The 26,750-nt window shown below is 47.5% G+C and overlaps 1 protein-coding gene across 1 annotated transcript in view; it reads right to left on the reverse strand.

Annotated features, from left to right (window-relative positions):
• The window catches only part of LOC142281522 (uncharacterized), a 68,003-nt gene extending 41,974 nt beyond the window's left edge, over positions 1-26,029 (reverse strand). The window contains exons 1-3 of the mRNA XM_075332926.1: positions 25,889-26,029; positions 18,011-18,110; positions 12,397-12,503 (exon numbers count right to left, since the gene is read on the reverse strand). Coding sequence (XP_075189041.1) covers positions 12,397-12,503; positions 18,011-18,110; positions 25,889-26,029 — 348 coding nt within the window. The remainder of the gene's footprint in view (positions 1-12,396; positions 12,504-18,010; positions 18,111-25,888) is intronic.
• Between the last annotated feature and the right edge of the window lie 721 nt (positions 26,030-26,750).

The raw sequence follows: 26,750 nt of genomic DNA on the forward strand, positions 1-26,750 counted from the left end.
AGCCTAAAGAAAAATAAGAAGACAACGCTCAATTTATGTATCAGTGATTTCCTGTCCTTTCGAAAGAGGAACTTGGAGCATGTTGCATTAGAAGCTGTAAAGATGAAACAACTTGTTAGACTGCGTGGCCTCCATCAATGTCTGCAGTGAATATGCTAGTTGGGTTGGTCCCTAGGAAGTAACTCTCCACTAGGAGTTTCTCTGCTCTTCTCTGGCCTCATGGTTTCGCTTCTGGCTTCCTGCCTCATGGCCCAGCTTCCTATCTCATAGCTTAGCCTCTGACATCATAGGATGGCCTCCAGCCTCATGGTTTTGCCCACTTCCTCCATCTTTTATTTTCTGTTCTTTGGACATAGGAGCTTGGCCACACAGCTTGAGAAGCTGTGAAGATGGAGCACATTTTTAGAATGAGAGGCCTTTAGCAAAGTCTACAATTAATATGTCAGTCAGGTTGGTCCCAAGGATGTAACTCGCTACTAGGAGCAGTCCAAAAGTCTAGGGATTACATTTCATTTTTGGCCTGCTGTCTCATAGCATAGCCTCCAGCCATGGCTTGGGACAATAGTTTTTGTCCCTGGTTTGTGTAATATAGCAGTATACACTAATTAGATCTTGAGGAGGGACTCAGGCATTCTCTTCCCCTTGATATAAATTATTTTGTTTCTTATCTCCTGACCATGAAATATAAGGGTAAAGTGAAGAACGCGCTAGAAAAGCAAAGAAGGGTCCATTCAGTGCCTCTCAGTTGAGATGAGCAAACTTCCACAAAATCTGAAGAGACCAAGTAACGCTCATCTTATGCTCCTATTTGGACTCTGCGTTTGGACTAGCTGTCTCTAAACTGCTGAGTGGAGTAATCAATGGAAGGATTAAAACATCTTATGTTTCATTAAGCACGTTGTGTGAGTTTTTTCCTTGGTAAGATAAATACCTTTTTGAAAGATTGAGGTAAACTTGTTCTGATTATTACCAAAAAAACATCATGAGAAATCATGTGGTGCTTTTCATACATAAAGAGCTATGATGACTTTGAATTAAGTCAATCTCATCATCGTATAAATGAGGAATGTCTCCTCGTGGTACATCCTTGAGTGAGAAGTGAGCTAAAGGTACTCATGTATTTCTAATCATTTGTCCAGTTCATATCTTCTCAAAGATATATTGGTCATCAATTGGAGATAGTTGACCATGTTATTGATTTGTCTGCGATACGCCATGATAATATTGAATAAGAGCAAGAGGAAAAGGAGTGCTGAAAGGCCAACCATAATATCAAAAAATGTAATCAAATACCTTGTAGTATCAAAGTGTAAATATATTTATTAAACACAAAATCATACAAGGCTAAAATCACATGGTACAGTTGAAAAAAAGACATATAGAGTGCAGGAAAGTCAGTCCTGGAACAACATTCCCAAACAAAGGGACATCTGCCCAATATAGCAATATAAGAATATGGGCAAGCAGCACCCTGATACTATCAAAAGAGGAAAAAATTTCCTCATATTACAAGTGAGTGCAACATTGCTGCTTACCCATCTTAATAAAGTGCAGAAAATGCTTGGTCAGTGCCAGGGCAGAAGTCCAGTAATGGTGGGAGAAGCTTCTCCCACCATTACTGGACTTCTGCCCTGGCACTGACCAAGCATTTTCTGCACTTTATTAAGATGGGTAAGCACTAAGCAGCAATGTTGCACTCACTTGTAATATGATGAAATGTTTTCCTCTTATGATGGTATCAGGGTGCTGCTTGCCCATATTCTTATATTGGTACTGTACCGCCCCGCGGCCTCGGCTGTGACCGCCGAGCCGCTCGGGTCCGGGCTCGTGTGTCGTGGCTCGAGCGCCTCTGGACCCGGGGGTCACGTCGCTCTGTAAGGGTGTAGTGGCGGTGCACGCAGGGGGTGGTGGGGTAGTTGTGAAGTTCGTGACGTCACCCACGGGTTGTGGTGATGGTGGACACCACCACTGCGGTGAAAGTACGGGGACTCCCGGGAGCGGTGTAGGGGCGCAGCTAGGTGTTGACCCCTTCGTAGGTAGGGGATGTTGGTCCCGGGGCCCAGTTGGCGAGGGGCCGGGGTGCAGGGCGCAAGGTGGTGATGCAGCGCGGGGCGGTGCCTGAGGGCACTGGTGTACTCACTCTGATACAAGACACTGGAGGCGCTGGTAAAGCAAACGGGGTGACGAACGGTGCCCGCAGCCGGCTGCAGTTTCTCCAGATAGGTTGGTAATGTCCGCTTTTCTCCTGCACCTGTATGTGATCTTGGCTACTGTGCCTGGGCACCGGTAGCCCGCTCCCCGGCGTATATGTGTCATAGGAGCCCGTTTACCCGCAGATGCTGGCCCCTTGGATCTCTGGCCTCTGGCGGTGGCACCTATCCGGACGGGTTGGGCTGTTGCCTTCAACTTGGGTGGGAATGAACCCCTGAGGTCCAGACCGCACTCAGTTGATTTGACTATGGTGGTGGCTTATAGCCTAGTTCAGGGTCTGAGTACCCTGCCTGGTGCTCCGGTATCCAGTTGGCTCCCCGGTTCGGTTCCGGTGGGCCACTACCCTGTCCCGGTCCCTTACGGTTCCACCGGTCGTATTCCCGGTCTCCTGCAGGCGGCCACTACCGTCTGCCTGCCTGACTGATCTGGGGTCCTAGGCTCCAACCCAGGCCTCAAGCAGAACTGTGCTGCTCTCACTCCTCTCTCCTAACTCAATCTCGATCTATCGCTGCTTGTGTTTTCCTGCCTCAGGCCAGCAGACTCCTCGGAGGGCGTGTCTATCCGCCTGAGTCCGCCCACCTGATGTGCCTGTCTGACTCTGAAGGAGGCAATCAGGTCTTTTGGTTGACTGGTGGTACCTTACTGGGGTGGGGGTGTATGTGGTGTGTGTAATGACCTGTGACCCCTGGGATGTCCAGGACGACACACTATATTGGGCAGATGTCCCTTTGTTTGGGAATGTTGTTCTGGGACTGACTTTCCTGCACTCTATATGTCTTTTTTCTACTGTACCATGTGATTTTAGCCTTGTCTGATTTTGTGTTTAATAAATATATTTACACTTTGATACTACAAGGTATTTGATTACATTTATTGATATTATGGTTGGCCTTTCAGCACTCATTTTCCTCTTGCTCATATTCATGTATTTTTGGAGTGGCCACATTACTATTTCTTATTCAATCTGTTACCCAGAAATCTTTGATTGCGATGATAATATTGTTTTTAAAGCTTCTGTATGAGATTTTCAGCCTCATGACTTTTTGCATTTTCTAAGTTCCATTGCACCGTTTGCCATAGGCTAATATGTTATGAATAAAGTATAAGGTTTTAGTCTCTACTTCTATTACGAGTTGGAAGACGGAAAAATCTGTATATCCAAAAAAGAAAAGTCCACAGCACCTTGGTTAAAAAACTTATGTGCCTATGCACCAGCACAATCAGCACCTCAGGAGCGCACGTCCAAGATCAAGGGATCACTTGAAATAACATACCAATAACAAAGATGACAGCGCTCCTCCAGGTGAAAAAACATGCAATTCTTTATTCCATCAGTTGTATGACAGCAACATTTCGATCAAGCTTGATAAAGACCACCAGGTCGAAATGTTGCTGTCATACAACTGATGGAATAAAGAATTGCATGTTTTTTCACCCGGAGGAGCGCTGTCATCTTTGTTATTGGAAAAATCTGTATAGTCTTGTGGAACAATTTTCACTATCCAGACCTGGCCATATCACTTGAAGTTGTCTAAGGCAAAGCAATAAAAAAATCTCCACATATCTGGGCATGTCAATTTGATGATGTGTGGGGGTAGGCAGATGTGCAAACGTGTATGTGTTTTGTATATTTTTGACATCAGGTGCGATGTCGGTGGGGTCAAATCGAAAGTGACGCACATCCGGCGTCACTTGCGATGTCGTAGTGTGTAAATCCTAGATGATACGATTAACGAGCGCAAAAGCGTCGTTATCGTATCATTGGTGTATTCTCCGACATTTCTATAATGCCGGTGCAGCGACAGGTACGATGTTGTTCCTCGTTCCTGCGGCAGCGCACATCGCTGTGTGTAAAGCCGCAGGAGCGAGGAACATCTCCTACCTGCCTCCCGGCTGCACTTAGAAGGAAGGAGGTGGGCAGGATGTTTACATCCTGCTCATCTCCGCCCCTCTGCTGCTATTGGCCGCCTGCCGTGTGACGTCGCTATGATGCCGCACGACCCGCCCCCTTAGGAAGGAGGCAATAAGAAAAACTTTCAGCTCACCCATCCCATGTGCTCAGTTTTCCCTCTGCTGCTCGGGCTGCAGGTGCTGTTACCTGAGTGTAATGAAGAGTAAAGAGTTCTGCCCAGCGCAAGGAGGAGAAATACGTAAATTTCCAGGTGCTTTATTTTACTTGGTTTCCAATAAAACAATCATATAAACATATGAACAGTTAAGACATAGTCCTCCGTGGATATTGACATAACAGCGTCGCGTTTCGGCTACTGGAGTGTAGCCTTTGTCAAGTGGAAGGAGGCGGGTCGCCGGCCAGAGCGACGGTCGCAGGGCAGGTGAGTGCATGTGAAGCTGGCGTAGCGATCATGTTCGCTATGCCAGCTATCACAAGATATCGTACCTGCAACGGGGGCGGGGACTATCGCGTGCGACATCGCAGCATCGGCTTGCGATGTCGCAACGTGCAAAGCCCGCCTTACTCTTTGGTTTTCCAGGAAACATCATTCGGTGTTTTCTTCTGAAAAATTATCACAATTGGTGGTCCTTCCCTCAGGGTGATGTTTTTCCTCTAAAGTGTCTCTGGTGTTGTCATGGGTGAAAGGGAAAAAGGGCATGTACCGGTAATTTCATTTTCTCGATCCCATGACAGAACCCTTCCAATTCCCTCCCTTTGACTTATAATTGGTGTGGTGTTTCTCTCCTTTATTTTTCTCAAGGATACTTTAAACATTTCTAATGATTATAATTTCTGTTTGGTAACTCCTCTGTAACTATTCTGTAAACTACTGAAGGAGGAAGTGGGTGTTGTCTTCTTATTTTTCTCTAGTCTTCCTTTAAGGATCAGCACACACGACAAGTAATACGGAGCGAGTGGAATGCGATAAAAAATTGCATTCTACTCAGACCAATATTACTCTATGGGGCAGCTCCCATGAGAGATTGTTTTCTCAGCCCTAATTGGAATGAGAAAACAGTTGCAGCATGCTGCAAGTGGAATGCGATTTCATTCCACTCTCACCCATTCAAGTCTATAGGGTGAGAGAAACATTGCATTGCTCTCGCGTTACACCGGTGTAAGGCGAGAGCAGTGCGATTCTCACATCAGCAAGCAATGGAGGATATAGGGAGATAAATCCCCCCCTCTCCTCCGCAGCCCCAGCCCTCCCCTTTGCAGCTGTGGTCTAATTGCACGATCGAACCACAGTCGCATGACACTCACATGACACTCTGCTCCCGCTGTGCTGCGAATGTGAGATTACTGTCTTACGAGGACTCGCACTAATCCCCGTGTGGCCTCAGCCTTAGGTGGGAACTCCTCTCTCGGACACTGTCACGGGTTCTGGAAAAACAAATTGCTGGTATGTAATTATTAGGGATGATCGAATACCCTATTATTCGCTCCGCCAAATATCCGACGAATACCTTGCAGCTATTCGAGTATTTGCGAATATCCGTTTCCCAATGCAAGTCTATGGGAAACTCGAATAATTTCATGCTGGACTCGTTGGTGAGCTGTGGTGACTGAGGAAAAGGCTGAAATGGATGGGAAAAGGCAGAAACAGTATGGGCACAGCCTGTAGAAGGTGTGTGACTGCATTTCTGCCCCCTCCCGATTCATCCAAGGTGACAGGACGCACACAAACGCACTGCCCGCATTCACCCCTTTCCTCTGATTTCTGTCGCATGTGCCATGACACATGCGACAGAAAACTACTCCCCGGGTCCGGATAAGTCGCCCTCCATACCCCCCCGGTGATCCCCTGCTGTTTTTACCTTTTTGCAGCGGTGGTCCCCCGCATCCATCCTCCTTCACAATGAACGCTGGGCGCATGCGCAGAGCGCGGCTGTCAGCTCCGCTTCATGTCTTCAGTGAGAACGGGCTGTGGAGCTGCGCTGGCTGCATGGACACTGCTGCTGTGACCCAGGGAGAGTGGGTGCAGATTCTTTGCACCCACACTCCTCATATGGAGGGTCTGCACTCCTAGAAAATGGGGGACACGTTCCCTCAGTGTGCTTCCCATATTCTAGAAGGTCCAGAGTCGTCGTGGGACTTCCAAAATAGATTATAGGAGATTTTTTTTTTCTTTACAATAAATTGGTGAAAGAGGGAATGTTTTGTGGAGTGTTCTTTCAAATAATTTATTTTTTTTTGTCGTCTATTTTTTTTCTACTTTTATTACTGACAATCTGTGATGTCGGGTATCTGATAGACGCCATGACATCACAAACTGCTGGGTTTAATGTCAGGTGACATTACACATCTGGTATCAACCCCATTTATTACGCCGTTTGCCACCGCATCAGGGCAACGGGATGAGCTGGGGCGAAGCGCCAGGATTGGCACATCTAATGGATGCACCACTTCTGGGGCGGCTGCGGCCTGCTATTTTTAGGCTGGGAAGGGCCAATAACTATGGACCTTCCGACCCTGAGAATACCAGACCACAGCTGTCCGCTTTACCTTGGCTGGTAAATCAGTTTGGGGGGAAACCCCCTTTTTTATTATTTTTATTTATAAATAATTATAAAAAAGAGCCTGGGCATCCTCCAAATTGGATCCCCAACCAAGGTAAAGCTGCCAGCTGTGGTCTACAGGCTGCAGCCATCTGCTTTACCCTAGCTGACTATCAAAAGTGGGGGGGGCCCCAAGTCGCTTTTTTTTAATTTTTTTTTTTTTTTTGGCTAAATACAAGGCTATGTGTTTAACATCGGTCTGCCTGTCTATCTATCCATCTATCCTTTTTTTTATCTGTCTATTATCTATTTATTATCTATCTATCTATCCATTATCTATCTATCTATCCATCTATCTATCCCTCTATCTATCCCTCTATCTATCCCTCTATCTATCTATCTATCTATCTATCCATCTATCTATCCCTCTATCTATCCATCTATCTATGACACATGCGACAGAAAACTACTCCCCGGGTCCGGATAAGTCGCCCTCCATACCCCCCCGGTGATCCCCTGCTGTTTTTACCTTTTTGCAGCGGTGGTCCCCCGCATCCATCCTCCTTCACAATGAACGCTGGGCGCATGCGCAGAGCGCGGCTGTCAGCTCCGCTTCATGTCTTCAGTGAGAACGGGCTGTGGAGCTGCGCTGGCTGCATGGACACTGCTGCTGTGACCCAGGGAGAGTGGGTGCAGATTCTTTGCACCCACACTCCTCATATGGAGGGTCTGCACTCCTAGAAAATGGGGGACACGTTCCCTCAGTGTGCTTCCCATATTCTAGAAGGTCCAGAGTCGTCGTGGGACTTCCAAAATAGATTATAGGAGATTTTTTTTTTCTTTACAATAAATTGGTGAAAGAGGGAATGTTTTGTGGAGTGTTCTTTCAAATAATTTATTTTTTTTGTCGTCTATTTTTTTTCTACTTTTATTACTGACAATCTGTGATGTCGGGTATCTGATAGACGCCATGACATCACAAACTGCTGGGTTTAATGTCAGGTGACATTACACATCTGGTATCAACCCCATTTATTACGCCGTTTGCCACCGCATCAGGGCAACGGGATGAGCTGGGGCGAAGCGCCAGGATTGGCACATCTAATGGATGCACCACTTCTGGGGCGGCTGCGGCCTGCTATTTTTAGGCTGGGAAGGGCCAATAACTATGGACCTTCCGACCCTGAGAATACCAGACCACAGCTGTCCGCTTTACCTTGGCTGGTAAATCAGTTTGGGGGGAAACCCCCTTTTTTATTATTTTTATTTATAAATAATTATAAAAAAGAGCCTGGGCATCCTCCAAATTGGATCCCCAACCAAGGTAAAGCTGCCAGCTGTGGTCTACAGGCTGCAGCCATCTGCTTTACCCTAGCTGACTATCAAAAGTGGGGGGGGGCCCCAAGTCGCTTTTTTTTAATTTTTTTTTTTTTTTTGGCTAAATACAAGGCTATGTGTTTAACATCGGTCTGCCTGTCTATCTATCCATCTATCCTTTTTTTTATCTGTCTATTATCTATTTATTATCTATCTATCTATCCATTATCTATCTATCTATCCATCTATCTATCCCTCTATCTATCCCTCTATCTATCCCTCTATCTATCTATCTATCTATCTATCCATCTATCTATCCCTCTATCTATCCATCTATCTATCCCTCTATCTTTCCACCTATCTATCCCTCTATCTTTCCATCTATCTTTCCATCTATCTATCCCTCTCATCTCTCTCATCTCTCTCATCTCATCTTTGTAGCTGAATAATCTGCTTCTGGTTTCTCTACTGCAATACAGAAGTCAAGATTACCAAATCTTCCTATATTTTTCATTACAGGCAGTGGCTCAATGGGTAGAGCTGCTGCCTAAGGAGAATTAGTTCACGAGTCCCGGTAAACAATTTAATTTATTTTAAATTATAATTATTATTTGTAATGTAGTTTAATTATGCACTGAGGGGAGGAGCCGGACATCAGCTGTGAGCCACGGGACACACCTCTAAAATCGGGGCAGTTCACGGAATGAGGCTGCATTTAGCACTCGCTCACAGACGTCGCTGGATATTTGGGAGCTTAATAAAGTGGTGAAAGAGGGGCTTTTTGGTGTTTTATTTCAAATAAAGGATTTTTCGGTGTTGTGTTTATTTACTTTACCTACAGATTAGTGATGGCGTGTCATAGACACTGCCATTACTAATCTTGGATTTAGTGGCAGCAACGCACTGCCATTAACTCCTTATATTACCCTGATGGCCACCGCATCATGGCAATCAGGAAGGCCTGGTGACACGTCGGGACTGTCGCATCTAATGGATGCAACATTCTCGGGGCAGCAGCGGGCTGATAGTCTCGGCTGCAAGAGGGGGGGAACATAACCATGGCCCTCGCCCTCCCCAGCCTGAGAATACCGGCCCACTGCTGAGTGCTTACCTCGGCTGGGTATCATTTGGGGGGGGACCGCATGTCGTTGTTTTACATTATTTATTAATTTATTTTACTGCACAATATAGACCCGCCCACTGACGGCTGTGGTTGGTTGCAGTAAGACAGCTGTCACTCAGCATGGGGGCGTATCTGACTGCAACCAATCATAGGCGCCGGTGGGCGGGGGAAGCAGGGAATACGAGATTGATTAATGTGCGGCCGGCATTTTCAAAAGCAGGAGAACCCGCCACAGTGTGAAAGCCATGCAGCGCCGCGCCCGTGATCGGTGAGTAAGGAAGAGAGAGGGAGAGACCAACTGACCATAATGGCCGCTGCCTTATATAGCCCCTATGACGCCATGCAGCCAAGCCAATTACAGTAACACCACAACAAAGATGGCTGCGGCGTTATTGTGAGTGTAAGCAACATCAGATGTGTTCATTGGCTGGAAAAAGGCGCCAGGAAGTCCAGAAATTAAAATGAAAGTACCGGAGCGAATACCATATTAGCCGTCGGATAGTGGATACCACGGATACCCTATTATCCGTCGGATACCGAATAGTGGCGAATACATTCGCTCATCCATAGTAATTTTCCTTCTTAACCCCTTCACCACCCGGAGATTTTCCATTTTTCATTTTCCTTTTTACCTATCTTTCTTCCAAGATCAATAACTTTTTTAATGTTCTGTCAAGATAGCATTACAAGACTTTGATTTTTGCAGGACAAGTAGTGATTTTGAATGACACCATTCATTCTGCCACATATTGTATTGGAAAATGGTGAAAAAATTCTTAGTGTGAGGAAATTGCAAAAAAGTTCAATTCCACAAGTGTTTGTTTTTTTTTATTTCCCATGTTCATAATTTGGTAAAACTAACCTGTCAGTATGATTCCCCAAGTCAGTATACGTTTGTAGATACCAAACATGTATAGTTATTTTTTTATTTAAGTGGTGAAGAAAAATTCAAAAATGTATAAAAAAAAAAGAAAACAGTAGCACATTTGTCGCAATATTCCAAGACCTTTAACATTCTCATTTTTCGGGATCTGGGGCTCAGTGAAGGCTTATTTTTTGCATCTCGAGCTGGTGTTTTAATTTTACCATTTTTAGGTAGATATGATATTTTGATTGCCTCTTTTTTTATTTTATTGCAATTTTGCATTGATAAAAAAAACAACGTAATTCTGACTTCTTGATTATTCTTCTCTCTACACCCTTTACCGATCAGATCAATTTATTTTATATTTTGCTAGATCAGGCATTTCTGAACTTGGTAATACTAAATATGTGTATTTTTTTTTCGTTGTTTTATTTTCAATTGGGCAAACAAATTTGTTTGTAAAACTTTTTTTTAAAAAAAACCTTTTTATTTTAAACTTTTTATTGTTTTTACTAATCTTCTTAGGGACTTCAAGCTGCAATTGTCTGATCACTTGTGCTGTACAGAACAGTGTATTAGTGTATTGCACAGTGCATTGCTCTGAACACCACAAATGTTATATTGCTATGAATGCCATTGCTCTGCTGGTGTTCACAGGAACTATGTCATGACAGATACAGGGGTCATTAGCTGACCCCCGGCTGTCATGACAACCCATCAGCATTTTCTGACCACATCACGAGGCCGCCGATGGGGGTGGGGAATGATGCGCTCCCCGCCGGCACACGTTAATTCATGGTCAGTGATTGACAGCAGGATTTAACTAGTTAACAGGAGTGGATGGATTCCCCATCCACCCACGCCTGTTACAGGCACATGTTGGCTGATCAGAGCCCGCATTAAAGGGAGAAATATGATCTTGGATGTATCAGTACATCCAAGTTCATCAAAGGGGTTACATTTTTCATATAACTATACTATTAAAAAAACCCCACAAAATCTTGCAATTATGTGACGCGCCCACAGAGTCGGTGGTTACTCTTCACCGGGCCGTGGTTCAGCTTCTGAAATGCCGCCGTGGCCAGGCCCGGTTCCGTGACCCCGGCGGTGTCAATAAAAGATAGGGATGGGGATGATGGGAGTAGTTGCTCGTGACGCCATCTGTGGTGTGCGGCAATATTAGCCGCCGCTGCGGGATGGGAGTGGTAGTAGTCTCTCAGGCGCTGATAGCGCTGCAACGTGATGGTGAGGGCACCCGCAGTAACGCGACGACACAGGTGGTGCAGTTCAAGGTCTTTTACTCACTGGTCAACCATTTCCGTTGGAGCACTGGGCTACGCTGTGATCGGCGTCAGCCGATCCTGGATACTTCAGTGGTTAAGGCCGGTGTTTCCATCTGTGCATCACGTTTCGATAGTTTACCTTCACTCCCACCTTCTGGGCCATGGAACGGGTCACGTCTGCTTTCTGCACTCCCCACGAAGCTTGGGATTCCCCTTCTTTTCCTAGGAACCCAGGTTGAGTCTCCAAGCTCCAGACCACGGGCCCTGATCCATTTGTTTCTTTGCCTGCTCCTCTCCTCCTGAATAGGACTTCACATGGACACTGTCCGGTGCTGACTGCCTATTGTTTGTCAGAGGGCTTCTCACTTCCCCTGTTGGTGCCCCACCTCCCGGGTTCATGAACTAGTGGGCATGAGGTCCCATACCTCATGATGGCCACCCCAGCACCTATCCATGCCCAGTCCCAGTGGCAGAGCCCCCATGTTATGTGCTGGTTGAGTGTGGTTGTGGTTGTTACCGGCGACGACATCCTCCAAATCCGTGATGAATACTGCACCTCGGGTGAGGTGCAGTACCCTGTGGCACCTGAAGCCGCAGGGGCGCCACACATGCACTAAGACTAATACTAGATTCACACTTCCTGTCTTGCAAAGTCAATTTTTCAGCAGTATTAATGTCATTACAGGCAGGATTTCAAAGAAATGCCAAACCTCTTCATACAGAAGATATTGCATGATTCACTATTTACAATGCAACAGCTCCTTCTGCTTTTTGGCACAATGACTTTTGCCCAGATGCAATGACAAACTATGGTCACAACGTGTGTGCACAGTCTGGATAAACTTGCCTTAATACATTATTTCCTGGAGTTTCGCTTTAAAGTCAAAGCACAATATAAATAAAAGAGTTTTCTATGACTTGTTTATCCATTCACAGTACAAAACTTAGCAAGTGAAGCTCAGCTCTTCCTAGTTCTGTAGCTCTGTCCCATTCCAGTTCTAAGGACAGGAACAAACATTTGAACAAGCAGATATGACTTAGTAAACAATGAAGGGACTTGGGAGTCAATCAATAAAATATTGAGGCATTTTCTAAGTTCTGGAAAACCCATTTGATACAAAAAATAATATTAGTGTCTTGGTTACCTGTGATCTTGCGGCTATTGTATTTCTAAAATCATGATGAACAGCCGGGTTAAAATGCAGGTTGTTAAACGCCTGGGTATTCATTTCTGTACGGAAACATCTTTTATCTGGAACATGAAAAAACTCGTAAATTACCAAATGTATTAAAGAAAATTGCAAACAATGTGTGCATCTACTGTACAGTAAATTTCCATGGATCACTGGATCCATTCTTGAGATCACTGGTGTTTCAAGTCTATCATTGTGGACTATGCCATGGCCAAATTGCGATCTAGTTTGGGATAGTGTGCCAATCTTTTGTTTCTGTGGAAAATAGGCCACTAAAGGCTACTTTACACGCTGCAACATCGTTAACGATGTCGCTAGCGATCGTACCCGCCCCCGTCGTTTGTGCGTCACGGGCAAATCGCTGCCTGTGGCGAACAAAATCGCTAGTACGCGTCACACATACTTACCTTCCTAACGACGTCGCTGTGGCCGGCGAACAACCTCTTTTCTAAGGGGGTGCTTTGTGCGGCATCACAGCGACGTCACACAGCAGGCCACCAATAGAAGCGGAGGGGCGGAGAGCAGCTGCATGAAGGACACTCCCACTTTGTTGCCGGTGGACGCAGGAACGCTGTTGTTCGTTGTTCCCGAGGTGTCATATGTAGCGATGTGCATACAACCTGCGTCCAGAACGAGCAACGATTTTTTGAAAAGGAACGATGTGTCAACAATCAATGATTTGGTGAGTATTTTTGCTCATTAGCGGTCGCTCGTACGTTTCACATGCAACGACGTCACTAACGAGGCCGGATGTGCGTCACAAATTCCGTGACCCCAGCGACATCTCGTTAGCAATGTTGTAACGGGGCCTTTACAGGTAATAATTGGCCAATATTAGGCATTGGAAATTGGCTTCTTCCTCTTAAACATTCAGATTGATTGTTTATGATGGATTCAGGAGGAATAGCGGTCAGCCAATAGAGCTGGAACCGATCTAAAGTGTATTGCCATCTTATACCTGAAAACTACATATCTGCTATCTTTATAGTCACTATTACACTTTATCTCATTACAAGTTATTTAGGTATTACATTTCTATGTGTATTAATTTTAAAAGGGCTCTTTTAAAATTATTATATCACATGTTTTGGGGACATAATTTTGTGGCAATACCAATATATACGTTTTACAGGTTGTCCTCTTGTCCTCTTCTCCTTCCTTATAGACTATACAGCTCTCCTATTCTCAGCATGGCGGCTGATGGAGGATCATGGGACTAGTCCTGCCCATCAGCTTCCACCAGTCAAAAGACAACTTTCAGTTGTGCAGCATTTTTCAATTGGAGGAGGCTGTTGGGCAGGTCTAGTCACATGCTCCTCCATCAGCGGCCATGCTGAGGACAGGAGATCTGTACAGCTATGAGGAAGGCGGCTTTAATAGGTGCAGGAGGAGAACCTATAATACTTACATACTAGTAGTGCCACAAAATCATGGCCACAACACATGCTAAAATTAAGAAATGAGATGATAACAGAGATATACAGTTAGGTCCAGAAATATTTGGACAGTGACACAATTTTCGCGAGTTGGGCTCTGCATGCCACCACATTGGATTTGAAATGAAACCTCTACAACAGAATTCAAGTGCAGATTGTAACGTTTAATTTGAAGGTTTGAACAAAAATATCTGATAGAAATTGTAGGAATTGTACACATTTCTTTACAAACACTCCACATTTTAGGAGGTCAAAAGTAATTGGACAAATAAACCAAACCCAAACAAAATATTTTTATTTTCAATATTTTGTTGCGAATCCTTTGGAGGCAATCACTGCCTTAAGTCTGGAATCCATGGACATCACCAAACGCTGGGTTTCCTCCTTCTTAATGCTTTGCCAGGCCTTTACAGCCGCAGCCTTCAGGTCTTGCTTGTTTGTGGGTCTTTCCATCTTAAGTCTGGATTTGAGCAAGTGAAATGCATGCTCAATTGGGTTAAGATCTGGTGATTGACTTGGCCATTGCAGAATGTTCCACTTTTTGCACTCATGAACTCCTGGGTAGCTTTGGCTGTATGCTTGGGGTCATTGTCCATCTGTACTATGAAGCGCCGTCCGATCAACTTTGCGGCATTTGGCTGAATCTGGGCTGAAAGTATACACTTCAGAATTCATCCGGCTACTCTTGTCTGCTGTTATGTCATCAATAAACACAAGTGACCCAGTGCCATTGAAAGCCATGCATGCCCATGCCATCACGTTGCCTCCACCATGTTTTACAGAGGATGTGGTGTGCCTTGGATCATGTGCCGTTCCCTTTCTTCTCCAAACTTTTATATTTCCCATCATTCTGGTACAGGTTGATCTTTGTCTCATCTGTCCATAGAATACTTTTCCAGAACTGAGCTGGCTTCATGAGGTGTTTTTCAGCAAATTTAACTCTGGCCTGTCTATTTTTGGAATTGATGAATGGTTTGCATCTAGATGTGAACCCTTTGTATTTACTTTCATGGAGTCTTCTCTTTACTGTTGACTTAGAGACAGATACACCTACTTCACTGAGAGTGTTCTGGACTTCAGTTGATGTTGTGAACGGGTTCTTCTTCACCAAAGAAAGTATGCGGCGATCATCCACCACTGTTGTCATCCGTGGACGCCCAGGCCTTTTTCAGTTCCCAAGCTCACCAGTCAATTCCTTTTTTCTCAGAATGTACCCGACTGTTGATTTTGCTACTCCAAGCATGTCTGCTATCTCTCTGATGGATTTTTTCTTTTTTTTCAGCCTCAGGATTTTCTGCTTCACCTCAATTGAGAGTTCCTTAGACGGCATGTTGTCTGGTCACAGCAACAGCTTCCAAATGCAAAACCACACACCTGTAATCAACCCCAGACCTTTTAACTACTTCATTGATTACAGGTTAACGAGGGAGACGCCTTCAGAGTTAATTGCAGCCCTTAGAGTCCCTTGTCCAATTACTTTTGGTCCCTTGAAAAAGAGGAGGCTATGCATTACAGAGCTATGATTCCTAAACCCTTTCTCCGATTTGGATGTGAAAACTCTCATATTGCAGCTGGGAGTGTGCACTTTCAGCCCATATTATATATATAATTGTATTTCTGAACATGTTTTTGTAAACAGCTAAAATAACAAAACTTGTGTCACTGTCCAAATATTTCTGGACCTAACTGTATGGTTCCTCTGCGCTGCTGTGAATAACTGGATGAGTTCAAACAACATCTTGGGATAAATGTTTGGTTTATTGCTAGGCGTTTCAAGGCACTCCAGTCTCTTCATCAGGATAAAACCATCACTATGAAAAGTGCAATATGAAGCCAAATGAGAATTTCAGTACATAATTTCCAACATTCTGCCCTTGCAAATGTAGATGAGGCTTAGTAAATGGACATGGTCACACAACAAGCTGACTTTAATAAATCCTAGTTAGGCAAAGCTGAAAAGGCCGGTGTAAACAAGGTGAACTACAACCATGGCTCAGTTAGTTACACCAGTTCTGTCAGGAGGAATGGGCCCAAATTCCTACCAGCTATTGTGAGAAGCTTGTGGAATCATATCCAAAATGTTTCACCCAGGTCATACAGTGTAAGGGCAATGGTACCAAATACTAATGAAATGGAGGGAAACTTTTGGCTTTGCAGAAAGTAATAAAAATGCCTTAAACATCTTCTCTCTCATTATTCTGGCATTTGGCAAATATAAATAATTTTAGTTTCTAATTGTCCTAAAACGGGAAAGGTTTATTCTGATTTAATGTCAGATGATGAGAAAAACATGCAGATGTGTCTTTATAGAGAGCGGAGGGAAACTTCTAGTTTCAACTGTCCAGGACAAAAAGGGAAACAGAAATATATAAAGGTATAAATGTATAAGTACTGAAAAATATCATGGTATCAAGTATATTTATTACTAGCTGTACTACCCGGCTTCGCCCGGGTTAATAACTGTTGTTAACAAAATAGAATATATTAACAAAAATGTATTCTGCACACAAACACCACAAAACAAATAGATAGAAATGTAATTATTAAAAGGCAAAAACTAAGCTAATAGAAGCATTTCACAACATATATTTCAACACCACAGATATTCCACGCAGATTCAACTAAAATGGCCAAGTAATGTGCTCCATCTGTCTCTTTCCAGGTCTGTCTCTTTCCAGGTCTGTCTCTTTCACCATCTGTCTCTTTCCTCGTCTGTCTCTTTCCCCGTCTGCCTGTCTTTATCTGTCTCTTTTTTTGTCTGTCTCTATCTCTGTTTCTTTCCCAATCTGTCTCTTTCTAGGTCTGTCTCTTTCCCAGGTCTGTCTCTTTCCCCGTCTGTCTCCCCGTCTCTTTGTCTGTGTCTTTTCCTGTCTGTCTCTTTCCCTGTCTGCCTGTCTCTGTCTGTCTCTTTCCTTGTCTGTCTCTATTTTTCTGTCTCTTTCCCCGTCTGTCTCTATCAAGGTCTGTGTCTTTCCCCATCTATCTTTGTCTGTCTCTCTGGTTGTCTCCTCCTTCTCTGTCTGCCTGTCTCTGTCCCTGTCTGTGTGTCTGTCTGTCTCTTTCCCCATCTGTCTCTTTCTCCATCTGTCTCTTTCCCCATCTGTCTCTTTCCAGGTCTGTCTTTGCCTGTCTTTCACCGTCTGTCTCTGTCTGTCTCTTTCCCTGACTGTCTCTATCTCTCTGTCTCTTTCACCGTCTGTCTCTGTTTGTCTCTCTGTCTCTCTCTGTCTGTCTCTGTCTGTCTGTCTGTCTGTCTGTCTCTCTCTATCAGTCTCTCCACCGACATCTTACTACCTCACATATAAGCTTCTTATACTATGAATGTCTTTTGTTCCTATAGCAACCACTCACAGCTCCTACTAATAACCTGTAGTTCCAGGCTCCATTTACTTTAATGGAGCCATGTTTTTTGGAGAGTAACTGTAAAGCGTGGGGTTACATTTTCCTGTCAAAACATAGTCTATGATGTTCCCTGGGTCACATGAGGTGTCTGTGCAAAATTTTGTGATTGTAAATGTGACGGTGCGGATACACTTTTCGTTTCACTTTTTCCCCATTATGTAGATAGGGGCAAAATTGATTGGAAAATAGGAACGCGTGGGGTTAAAATTTCGCCTCACAACATAGCCTATGACGCTCTCGGGGTCCAGACGTGTGCAAAATGTTGTGGCTGTAGCTGCGACGGTGCAGATGACAATCCCGGACATACACACATACACACATACACACATACATACATACCTACATACATACAAAAAAATTGTTTAAAAGAACAGAGAGTCCTCAGTGGTTGATACCTTTTAATGGCTAACTGAAAAGATGGTAATAATTGCAAGCTTTCGAGACTACTCAGGTCTCTTCATCAGGCATGGTATAACATTTTGTGTTATACCATGCCTGATGAAGAGACCTGAGTAGTCTCGAAAGCTTGCAATTATTACCATCTTTTCAGTTAGCCATTAAAAGGTATCAACCACTGAGGACTCTCTGTTCTTTTAAACAATTTTTTTATCTCTACTGGCTAACACGGTACAAAGATATATTTTACTTGTACATACATACATACATACATACATACATACATACATTCAGCTTTATATATTAGATGGTCGGCCTGCTGAGATACTTGCCCGCATATTCTGATGTGTCCTTAGATTTAGAAGTGTGCATAGAAGTAAAGGGTAGCTCCCGATCACCATCAATAAACTCGTAACTTTCTGAGTCTTCATTCTATGTAGAAAACAAAACACTATAATGTGAGGGAACTTTTCTAAGACTGTTACATATTGAAATAAGGACAAAGCATCTAAGGTAAAAAGAAAGACTTGTCAGTAGTGGACTAGTTACTGCTATGATGAGCCTGAGCTGAGGATAGTAGAAATGACTAAATGAAATGCGACTGACACGTTCCTCAGATGACATTCGTAAGTCCAGGAAAGATGTCATCTCTGCAGTCCAATAGTGCCTGCTAATATGCTGCTGCACTTGCATGGCACCAACGTCGCTGGAATGAAGACAGTGCGGGAAGTCAGTATCTGTTTTTCGGAATACAATATTTAAGACTAGTAAGGACTGCACAGGTCAATAGGTTTCAGAGATCACAGTCTCCTTTCTCAGGACATCAAGCAAATGACATAAATAATCTCTTATTTATGTAATTTGCTTGAAGTCCTGAGGAAGGAGACTGCGATCTCCGAAACGCGTTGACCTCTGCAATTGAATAAAGACGGAATAATTTATTCACATCGATTGGTTTGGTGATAGTGCGGCGAGACATCCGTTTTATTCTCCTGAATCCATCTGACACAGCGGTGGACACCGCAGTCTCCTTATCAGCATCTATGAAACTAAGGCACAAGTGAATTCCAGCATGCACATCAATGAAAGTCTGAGATATTAGGACCGAAACATCTGTGCTCTGTTCACTTTGTAAGTAAGCATGGCGAGACATCCGATTTCTTCTCCTGAATGCATCCGACACAAAGGTGGACAGCGCAGTCTCCTTATCAGCATCTATGAAACTAAGGCACAAGTAAACTCCAGCATGCACATTGATGAAGGTCCGAGGTATTAGGACCGAAACATCTGTGCTCTGTTCACTTTGTAAGGATTTCAAAATAAAAAAAAAATCACAGCTTTCGTTCAGCAATCTGAGTGTCAAGTCTCTCTTTCATACCAATTTTTAGGGACTGTCCTGGAATTTCTGGATGATTGTCTACCACCAGGAGTTGCCACCAAAACCGGTAAGACAGCCATGGATCCCCTGGGTAGGAGGGGCGACATGACCAAGGGGGAGTTAGGGAGTGATGGGGTTAATAGGGACAGTTTGCTTGGCAGGCCTAATATGGCATTAAGGGGTGGTTTAGCTTGGGAGGAAGAGGAGGAGTAGGGAAAGGGTTAGTCTGGGAGAGGAGGGGGTTACCTCCTCTTCTTCTTCCGGACGCCAAGAGATCAGCAGCACGAGTCACCATGGCTGATCTCCAGGAACTTCAGCGCCTGATTGCAGCAGCCATTGCAGCGCACGGGCCCCTGGCAGTGCAGTCCCACATCAGGGCTGCCTGGGTTAACCCGTCGGCGCTTGCCCCTCGCTCCCCCCAGCCGTGGTGTGCGCCAGTCGCGGCCCCCCCGCAGGTATTCCCCGGGTGCGGGGGGGGCGAGGAGGAGATGCCAGAGCCCCTCCAGGGACCCTCCGCAGCGGGCCGAGCAGCAGCGCAGTCCGGCTGCTGCTCCCAGCAGCAGCGGGAGGAATCTGTGTTCCAGCCGCGGTGGTCGGGAGGTGGGAGTGGCCACCGTGGGGCCTACTTCCGGTCCCGGCCTCCGGGCTGGAGTTCCAGTGACGGCAGCGGCTCCAGGTCGGGAGCGCGCTCGGCGAGGGAGGGAGGCCAGCAGTTCCCCCTGCAGTCGGCGGGGGGACCGAGGGGCTGCAGGCGGCGGTAGGTCCAGCGCCAGGGGGAGGTCTGTGGTGCCTGACCCTGGCGCGGCAGTGAGCAGGGGTGACGGCGTGAGCCATGCGGCGACCGCCCGGTCACTCAGGACCGCTGCGCAGCCCCCGGATGTGGCGGTGTCCCGTGGGAGCGGGAGGACCCAGCGGCAGGAGGCCTGCAGTGGCCCAGGAGGGCCAGAGGCGGCGACGGCTGGGATCCAGAGCCGGGCGTCCATCAGTCCGCGTCCAGAGTCCCCTGGCAGTCGGCGAGGGGGTGGGCGTGGGCGCAAGAGGTCGAGGCCTGGGGTGCCGGCGCGGGGGACAGGACGGTCTCCTGGGCTGTCGCCCCAGGGCAAGAGACGGAGCGGGGACGGCACTGCCCACGCGGCGGCCCGGTTTGGCGGCCGTGGTGGGGGGGGTGCCGCGGCGGCGCCCCCCGGATGTCGGATGGAAGAAGATGTCAGCGGCGAGGATGAGGAGGTCGTGCTGTCGGAAGAGTCGGATGGTCGGCAGACGGAGGACAGCGAGGCTGCGGTATCGGGGGACGTTGAGCCGCGGTTGGGTGAGACGGCAGCGGGGGCGGCAGGGGATGCGCTGGCGGGGAGTGTCGGGGGCGGGAGGGCGGCTGTGGACACGGCAGCGCCCGGCAGTGTAGCAGTGTGGAGCCAGTTGTTGGGGCTGTTGCAGGGGTTGGCGGCGGTTGCCGGGGCTGGGGGGGGGCGGCGCAGGCGGCGGCGGCGGCGTGGGTGGGGACGACAGGTCGGGGGGCGGCGGCGGTGGGAGGGGGGGACGAAGCGGGCGCGGCGGAAGGGGGGGGCGCAGGGGGGAGTGCGGCGGAGGGGGCAAAGGAAAAAGAAAAGGAGAAGGAGGATGAGGTGGTGCGCCTAGATGATAGGGCTAAAAGCGAAGTTTATGTTTGTTTTGAGGGCCTGCTGGGGGCTCATTTAAAGAAGGAGGTGCGGGAAAAAATTTGGAAAGGGGAATATGTGGAGATTTTTTCTCTGCTTCCCCTGGAGAAATTTAATTTGGATAGGGTTAAGCCGAGCGACTCCAAAAAGGAGAAGGACGAGGAGGAAAAGCGCCGTTATAGGCTTATTCCTCGGACTTTTGCAAACTGGTTGCAAGCGTTTGCGATTTTGGCGAGCGTGGTCGGGGAGAAGGAGTCGGAGCATTGTTCGGCCTTGTTTGGTTACATGGATGCGATAGGGGAGGCTTATCGGGTTTATGGCGGGCTGGCGTGGCTGCGTTACGACGAGCAATTCCGGCAGCGGAAGGCGTTGCGGCCGGATATGCGATGGGACCATAAGGATATTTCCTTATGGATGCGACTGATGTCGGCACCGACTCAGCCCTTTCGGGGGGTGCCGGGGGCCGGGTCCCCGGCAAGTCAGAAAAAAGGTTTCTGTTGGCAATATAATGAGGGGCAGTGCAGGTTTGGAGCGGCATGCCGGTTTAAGCATGAATGCTCAGGTTGTGGGGGAGGACATAGCTTGTCCAAGTGCTTTAAAAAGGGGAAAGGAAAAGCGGGTGACGGGGTTGGAAAAAGGGATGACGCCGGTGAAGGTAGAAGCGATGGCCCCCTTTTTAAATAGGTATCCGGACGGCGAGGCAGCGGCGTTGTTATGGTTTGGTTTTTCTGATGGTTTCCGTATCCCGTCGGCTGTTAGTCCATCGCCCCCGCCGTACCGTAATTTACGTTCTGCTCGGGATCATGCGGATGTGCTGGATGAGAAGCTGAGAAAGGAGGTGGTTTTCGGCAGAATGGGCGGTCCTTATGACGCCCCGCCGTGTTCGAAGTTGGTGGTTTCGCCGTTGGGGGTTGTGCCGAAGAAAGAGCTGAACAAATTTCGGCTTATCCATCATTTGTCTTACCCAGAGGGGTTATCGGTGAATGATGGCATTGCACCGGAGTTAGCGGCGGTATATTATGTGTCGTTCGACAAGGCGTTGGACCTGGTCAGGGCTGCGGGTCGGGGTGCGTTGATGGCAAAGGCTGATGTGGAAGCGGCGTTTCGGTTGTTACCGGTTCATCCAGATAGTCAGCATTTGTTAGGTTGCTGGTGGGATGGCAGTTATTATGTTGATCGCTGTTTGCCAATGGGTTGTTCAATTTCGTGTTCGTATTTTGAGGCGTTTAGTTCGTTTGTAGAGTGGGTGGTTCGGGATGTGTCTGGGCTCACGTCCATTATTCACTATTTGGATGATTTTCTTTGTGTTGGGCCGGCGGGTTCAATGGTTTGTGCGGGGTTGTTATTTGCGTTGCAGAAAGTCGCAGACAGCTTCGGAATTCCCTTGGCCCCCGATAAGACGGAAGGCCCGGCGCCTGTGATGCGTTTTTTGGGGATTGAGATTGATTCTATTGCCATGGAATGTAGGTTGCCGGAGGAGAAGGTTCGTGATTTGAGGGCCGCGGTGGCAGGGGTGAAGGCGGCAAAGAAGGTGCGGCTTAAGGTGGTGCAGTCCTTGCTTGGGAAATTGAATTTCGCTTGCAGGATTATGCCGATGGGGAGAGTTTTTGCGAGACGTTTGGCAACGGCGACGGCAGGTGTGCGGTCGCCGACACATTTCGTGCGACTCACGAAGGCGATCAAGGACGATCTTTTGGTATGGGACCAATTTTTGCAGTGTTTCAATGGCCGGGCCCTGGTGATGGAGAAGGTGGCGTCTAACGGGGCGTTACAGCTGTTCACCGATGCGGCTGGGTCGGCAGGGTTTGGGGCCGTGTTTCGAGGTCACTGGTGTGTGGGTCGGTGGCCACAGGCGTGGCGGGAGAGCGGTTTGGTCAGGAATTTGGCTCTGTTGGAGCTATTTCCTATCGTGGTAGCAGTGGAGCTGTGGGGGTCGCGTTTTGCCGGGAGGAAGGTTTGCTTCCATTGTGATAACCAGGCGGTGGTGTTTGCTATTAACAACTTGTCGGCTAAGTCGGAGCCAGTGGTGGTGTTTTTGCGGCATTTAGTGTTGAGATGTCTGCAGCTGAATGTACAGGTGGTGGCAAAGCACGTTCCAGGAGTTGACAATGGGGTGGCTGACGCTTTGTCTCGTTTTCAGCTCAGCAGGTTTCGGGCGCTACTGCCTTGGGCGGACGAAGTCGGAGTGGAGTGTCCCGTGGATTTATGGAATCTGGTGAGGCGGTGATCTCAGAATTGATTCGGAATTCGGTGACTGAGGTGACTTGGTGCCGATATGCTAAGGTGTGGGCTGAATGGGAGGAGTTGCTGGGTCGGATGTTTGATGGGGTAAGCGTGGATTACTTGGTGGCATTACTGGCGTTGGTGAGTGTGGATTTCTCGGCTGGGCGATCGGCGTCGGCCGTGGCGCATCGGGTGGCGGCGGTGGCGTTTTGGTTAAAAATGAGAGGGGAACAAGATGTTTCGCAGGATTTTCGGGTTCGACGGGCCTTGCGGGGGTTCCGCCGCGGTGTGCGGGAGAGGGACAAGAGGCGTCCCGTATCGTTTGGTTTGTTGAGGTGGTTGGTGGGAGGCCTGAGCGGCATTTGTGAGTCGGTTTACGAGACTGTTTTGTTTACAACAGCTTTCGGTCTTGCTTTTTATGGGGCTTTCCGGATCGGTGAGTTGGTAAGCCCGTCCAGGGTGACAGGCGGCGGGTTGCTGCTTGAGGATGTGCGAGTGGGCGGTGATCAGGTGGAGTGCCGGATTAGTCGGTCGAAAACGGATCAGCTGGGTCGGGGTAGGTTGGTGGTGTTATACGCGGTCCCGGGGGAGGAGTTGTGCCCAGTACGTTTGGTGGAGCAATTCATGGCCGTGAGGGGAGGTTTACCGGGCCCATTTTTGCGGCACGTGGATGGGTCCTTTTTATCAAGGTTCCAGTTTGTAGCGGTTCTGCGGCGAAGTTTGCGGAATGTGGGGGAGCGCCCGGAGGATTTCGGGTCGCATTCCTTTCGGATAGGGGCAGCTACGGAGGCCGCTCGTTGGGGGCTTGGAGATGAGGTGGTAAAGCGTATTGGTAGATGGGAATCTTCTTGTTTTCGGCGGTACGTGAGGCCGCAGCTGTTGTAGCATTATGGTAACTTTGGTCTAGGTACAGGTGGTTTGGCGGTTTGGAAGTGGTTTTTATATGTAAAAAAAAAAAAAAAAAAAAAAGAGGGGGTAATGTACAAGTGTTAGAGGACGGAGGTAGAATGGGTTTTTCATGAGAGGCGTTGATGGTGGTGTTGTTATTGGTTTTTAATTTCTGTTTTCGTTGTCTTTCTTTGTTGTAGGGATGTGCCTAATCTGGATTCTGGGGCATTCCTTCGTGTTCTGGGGTGCTCGGCGGGCGGCGGTTCGCCCGAATGGTCGGCAGCTAGGGCTGGATCGAGGGCAGGCGACTGTTCGGTGGATCGGTGTTCGGGGCATGGAGTGGGGCAGGGTGGTCCCAGAATTTGGTCGTTATTGTAAGGTTGACCGGCCTCCGGATGTGCTGGTATTACACGTGGGAGGTAATGATCTGGGAGTCCGGGCGTCACGGGATCTGATCCGGGATATAAAGATTGACTTACTGCGGTTGTGGAAGCAGTACCCGGGTTTGATTGTCGTGTGGTCAGACATAGTGACCAGGTTGTCATGGAGGGGGGCTCGGTCGGTGGAAAAGGTCAAAAAGGCCAGGGCCCAGGTGAATCGGGTGGTTGCCAGGTTTGTGATCAGGAACGGTGGGATTGTGGTGAGGCACAGGGAGTTGGAGCCGGCAGATTGGCGGTTTCGGAGGGGTGACGGAGTGCACCTCAACGACATTGGAGTGGATTTATGGGCATTGGGCCTGCAGGATGGTGTTGAGCGAGCTGTTGGTGTGTGGCGGGTCCAGGCCACGTAAGGTGTCACGTGGTCTGTCCTGTGGCCGGGGGGGTAGGTCTGGTCCAGAGGTTGGAAGTGACTGGTAACTGGACCGGGAGTCATTGTCTCGGTATGGTCGCTCTCGGTTCTGGGATGTGGCAGGCACGGGGTTCTGCCAAAGTGTGGGGGTGTCAATCCGTGGGTGATTGGCACCTCGTCTCTGGGTCGGTGTGTTGCGGCCAGGGGCAGGGGGAGTAGTAGTTATGGACTGGGCCTGCCCCCGGGAGGGTCATGTAATTGGCATTGTCTATTGTTATATGTGTGTTGTTTTGGGTCGCCCATTGGACGGCGTCCCTAAGGTGCTTAGTTTGTGAACAATAGGCAATAAAAGGCTGCTGTGGCCATTTGAACCAAGTCGCATGCAGTCCGTGTGTTTATTTATAGTATAAGGGGTTTGGTAACACAGACATCACGACCGGAGAATACTCCCTCAGCTGGTCAAGACAGCCATGGATCCCCTGGGGAGGAGGGGCGACATGACCAAGGGGGAGTTAGGGAGTGATGGGGTTAATAGGGACAGTTTGCTTGGCAGGCCTAATATGGCATCAAGGGGTGGTTTAGCTTGGGAGGAAGAGGGGGAGTAGGGAAAGGGTTAGTCTGGGAGAGGAGGGGGTTACCTCCTCTTCTTCTTCCGGACGCCAAGAGATCCCCGCCCACCCTCCCTTTTTTGTGTTGTCATCTGGGGGACGTGGTTTGGGATGTTGGGATGTTATTTGTCACAGCGCCGGGGGGGGTAGGTCTGGTCCAGAGGTTGGAAGTGACTGGTAACTGGACCGGGAGTCATTGTCTCGGTATGGTGGCTCTCGGTTCCGGGATGTGGCAGGCACGGGGTTCTGCCAAAGTGTGGGGGTGTCAATCCGTGGGTGATTGGCACCTCGTCTCTGGGTCGGTGTGTTGCGGCCAGGGGCAGGGGGAGTAGTAGTTATGGACTGGGCCTGCCCCCGGGAGGGTCATGTAATTGGCATTGTCTATTGTTATATGTGTGTTGTTTTGGGTCGCCCGTTGGACGGCGTCCCTAAGGTGCTTAGTTTGTGAACAATAGGCAATAAAAGGCTGCTGTGGCCATTTGAACCAAGTCGCATGCAGTCCGTGTGTTTATTTATAGTATAAGGGGTTTGGTAACACAGACATCACGACCGGAGAATACTCCCTCAGCTGGTCATGCTTGATTGATGCAGTGAAAAACAAAAGACTGTAGTGCGTAACCGCTCTTTGTTGTTGCTGAGTGGGAAGGCTAATGCCAACTTTCCTGTTACAGGATTTTGTGCAAATTCGGAGAAGTCTTCTAAATTTCTGATTTTACATAGAAGAGCAAAATGAATATTTATAACTTTAGATTCAAAGGTTGGGAGTAAAGTTGAGCAAAAAGATTCACAGAACCCTGGTTCTCCAGTCATATTGGTACTTTCTGACAAAGCTTGATTTTCCACGGATGTTACTCAAAGGCTGGCATTCTGGGCTCCATGAAGTAGTGACTATTACTAGCTACCTATTTTTTATATACAGAAGTTGTAATTATATAATCTTTATTCTCCCTCTTTAAATTCCTTATATCCTCAGTTCTCTCCACTCTCCACATGCACAGAGCAGTTATTTCTCATCTATGATGCCAGACAGGGAGAGGCTGCAGACATTGCTCCGCGCACACATTACTTGTAGTATTATCTGATATGATTATATTTAAGCAGGTCCAGACAAGACAGCACTGGAGCAGCAGATTAGGGTGTATTGTTATAAATTATTCATTTAACACGGGATGTTGAGTCTGCAAGGAGAAAGCTCTTAGCTCTTTGTTTTTCTAGTGTTTAACATAGAGTAATAGATGAAGGGTCTAAAATCCGCGCCAAGGACTCAATGGATCCAGGGAGAGATTAATGCTTCTTTTAATATCATGCACAGGTCTACGCATTTCAGGAGTCGCAGCTCCCTTCTTCTGTGATTTGATGTTCTTCTGCCTGTTGTCCTGAAGAAGGGAGCTGCAACTCCTGGAACGCGTAGACCTGTGCATGATATTAAAAGAAGCATTAATCTCTCCCTGGATCCATTGAGTCCTTGGCGCGGATTTTAGACCCTTCCTCTATTACTCTCTGTTATCAGCTTTCCTTGGGGCTGCTGCCT

Source organism: Anomaloglossus baeobatrachus, chromosome 1 (assembly GCF_048569485.1).
Source record: "Anomaloglossus baeobatrachus isolate aAnoBae1 chromosome 1, aAnoBae1.hap1, whole genome shotgun sequence".
NCBI lineage: Eukaryota > Metazoa > Chordata > Amphibia > Anura > Aromobatidae > Anomaloglossus > Anomaloglossus baeobatrachus.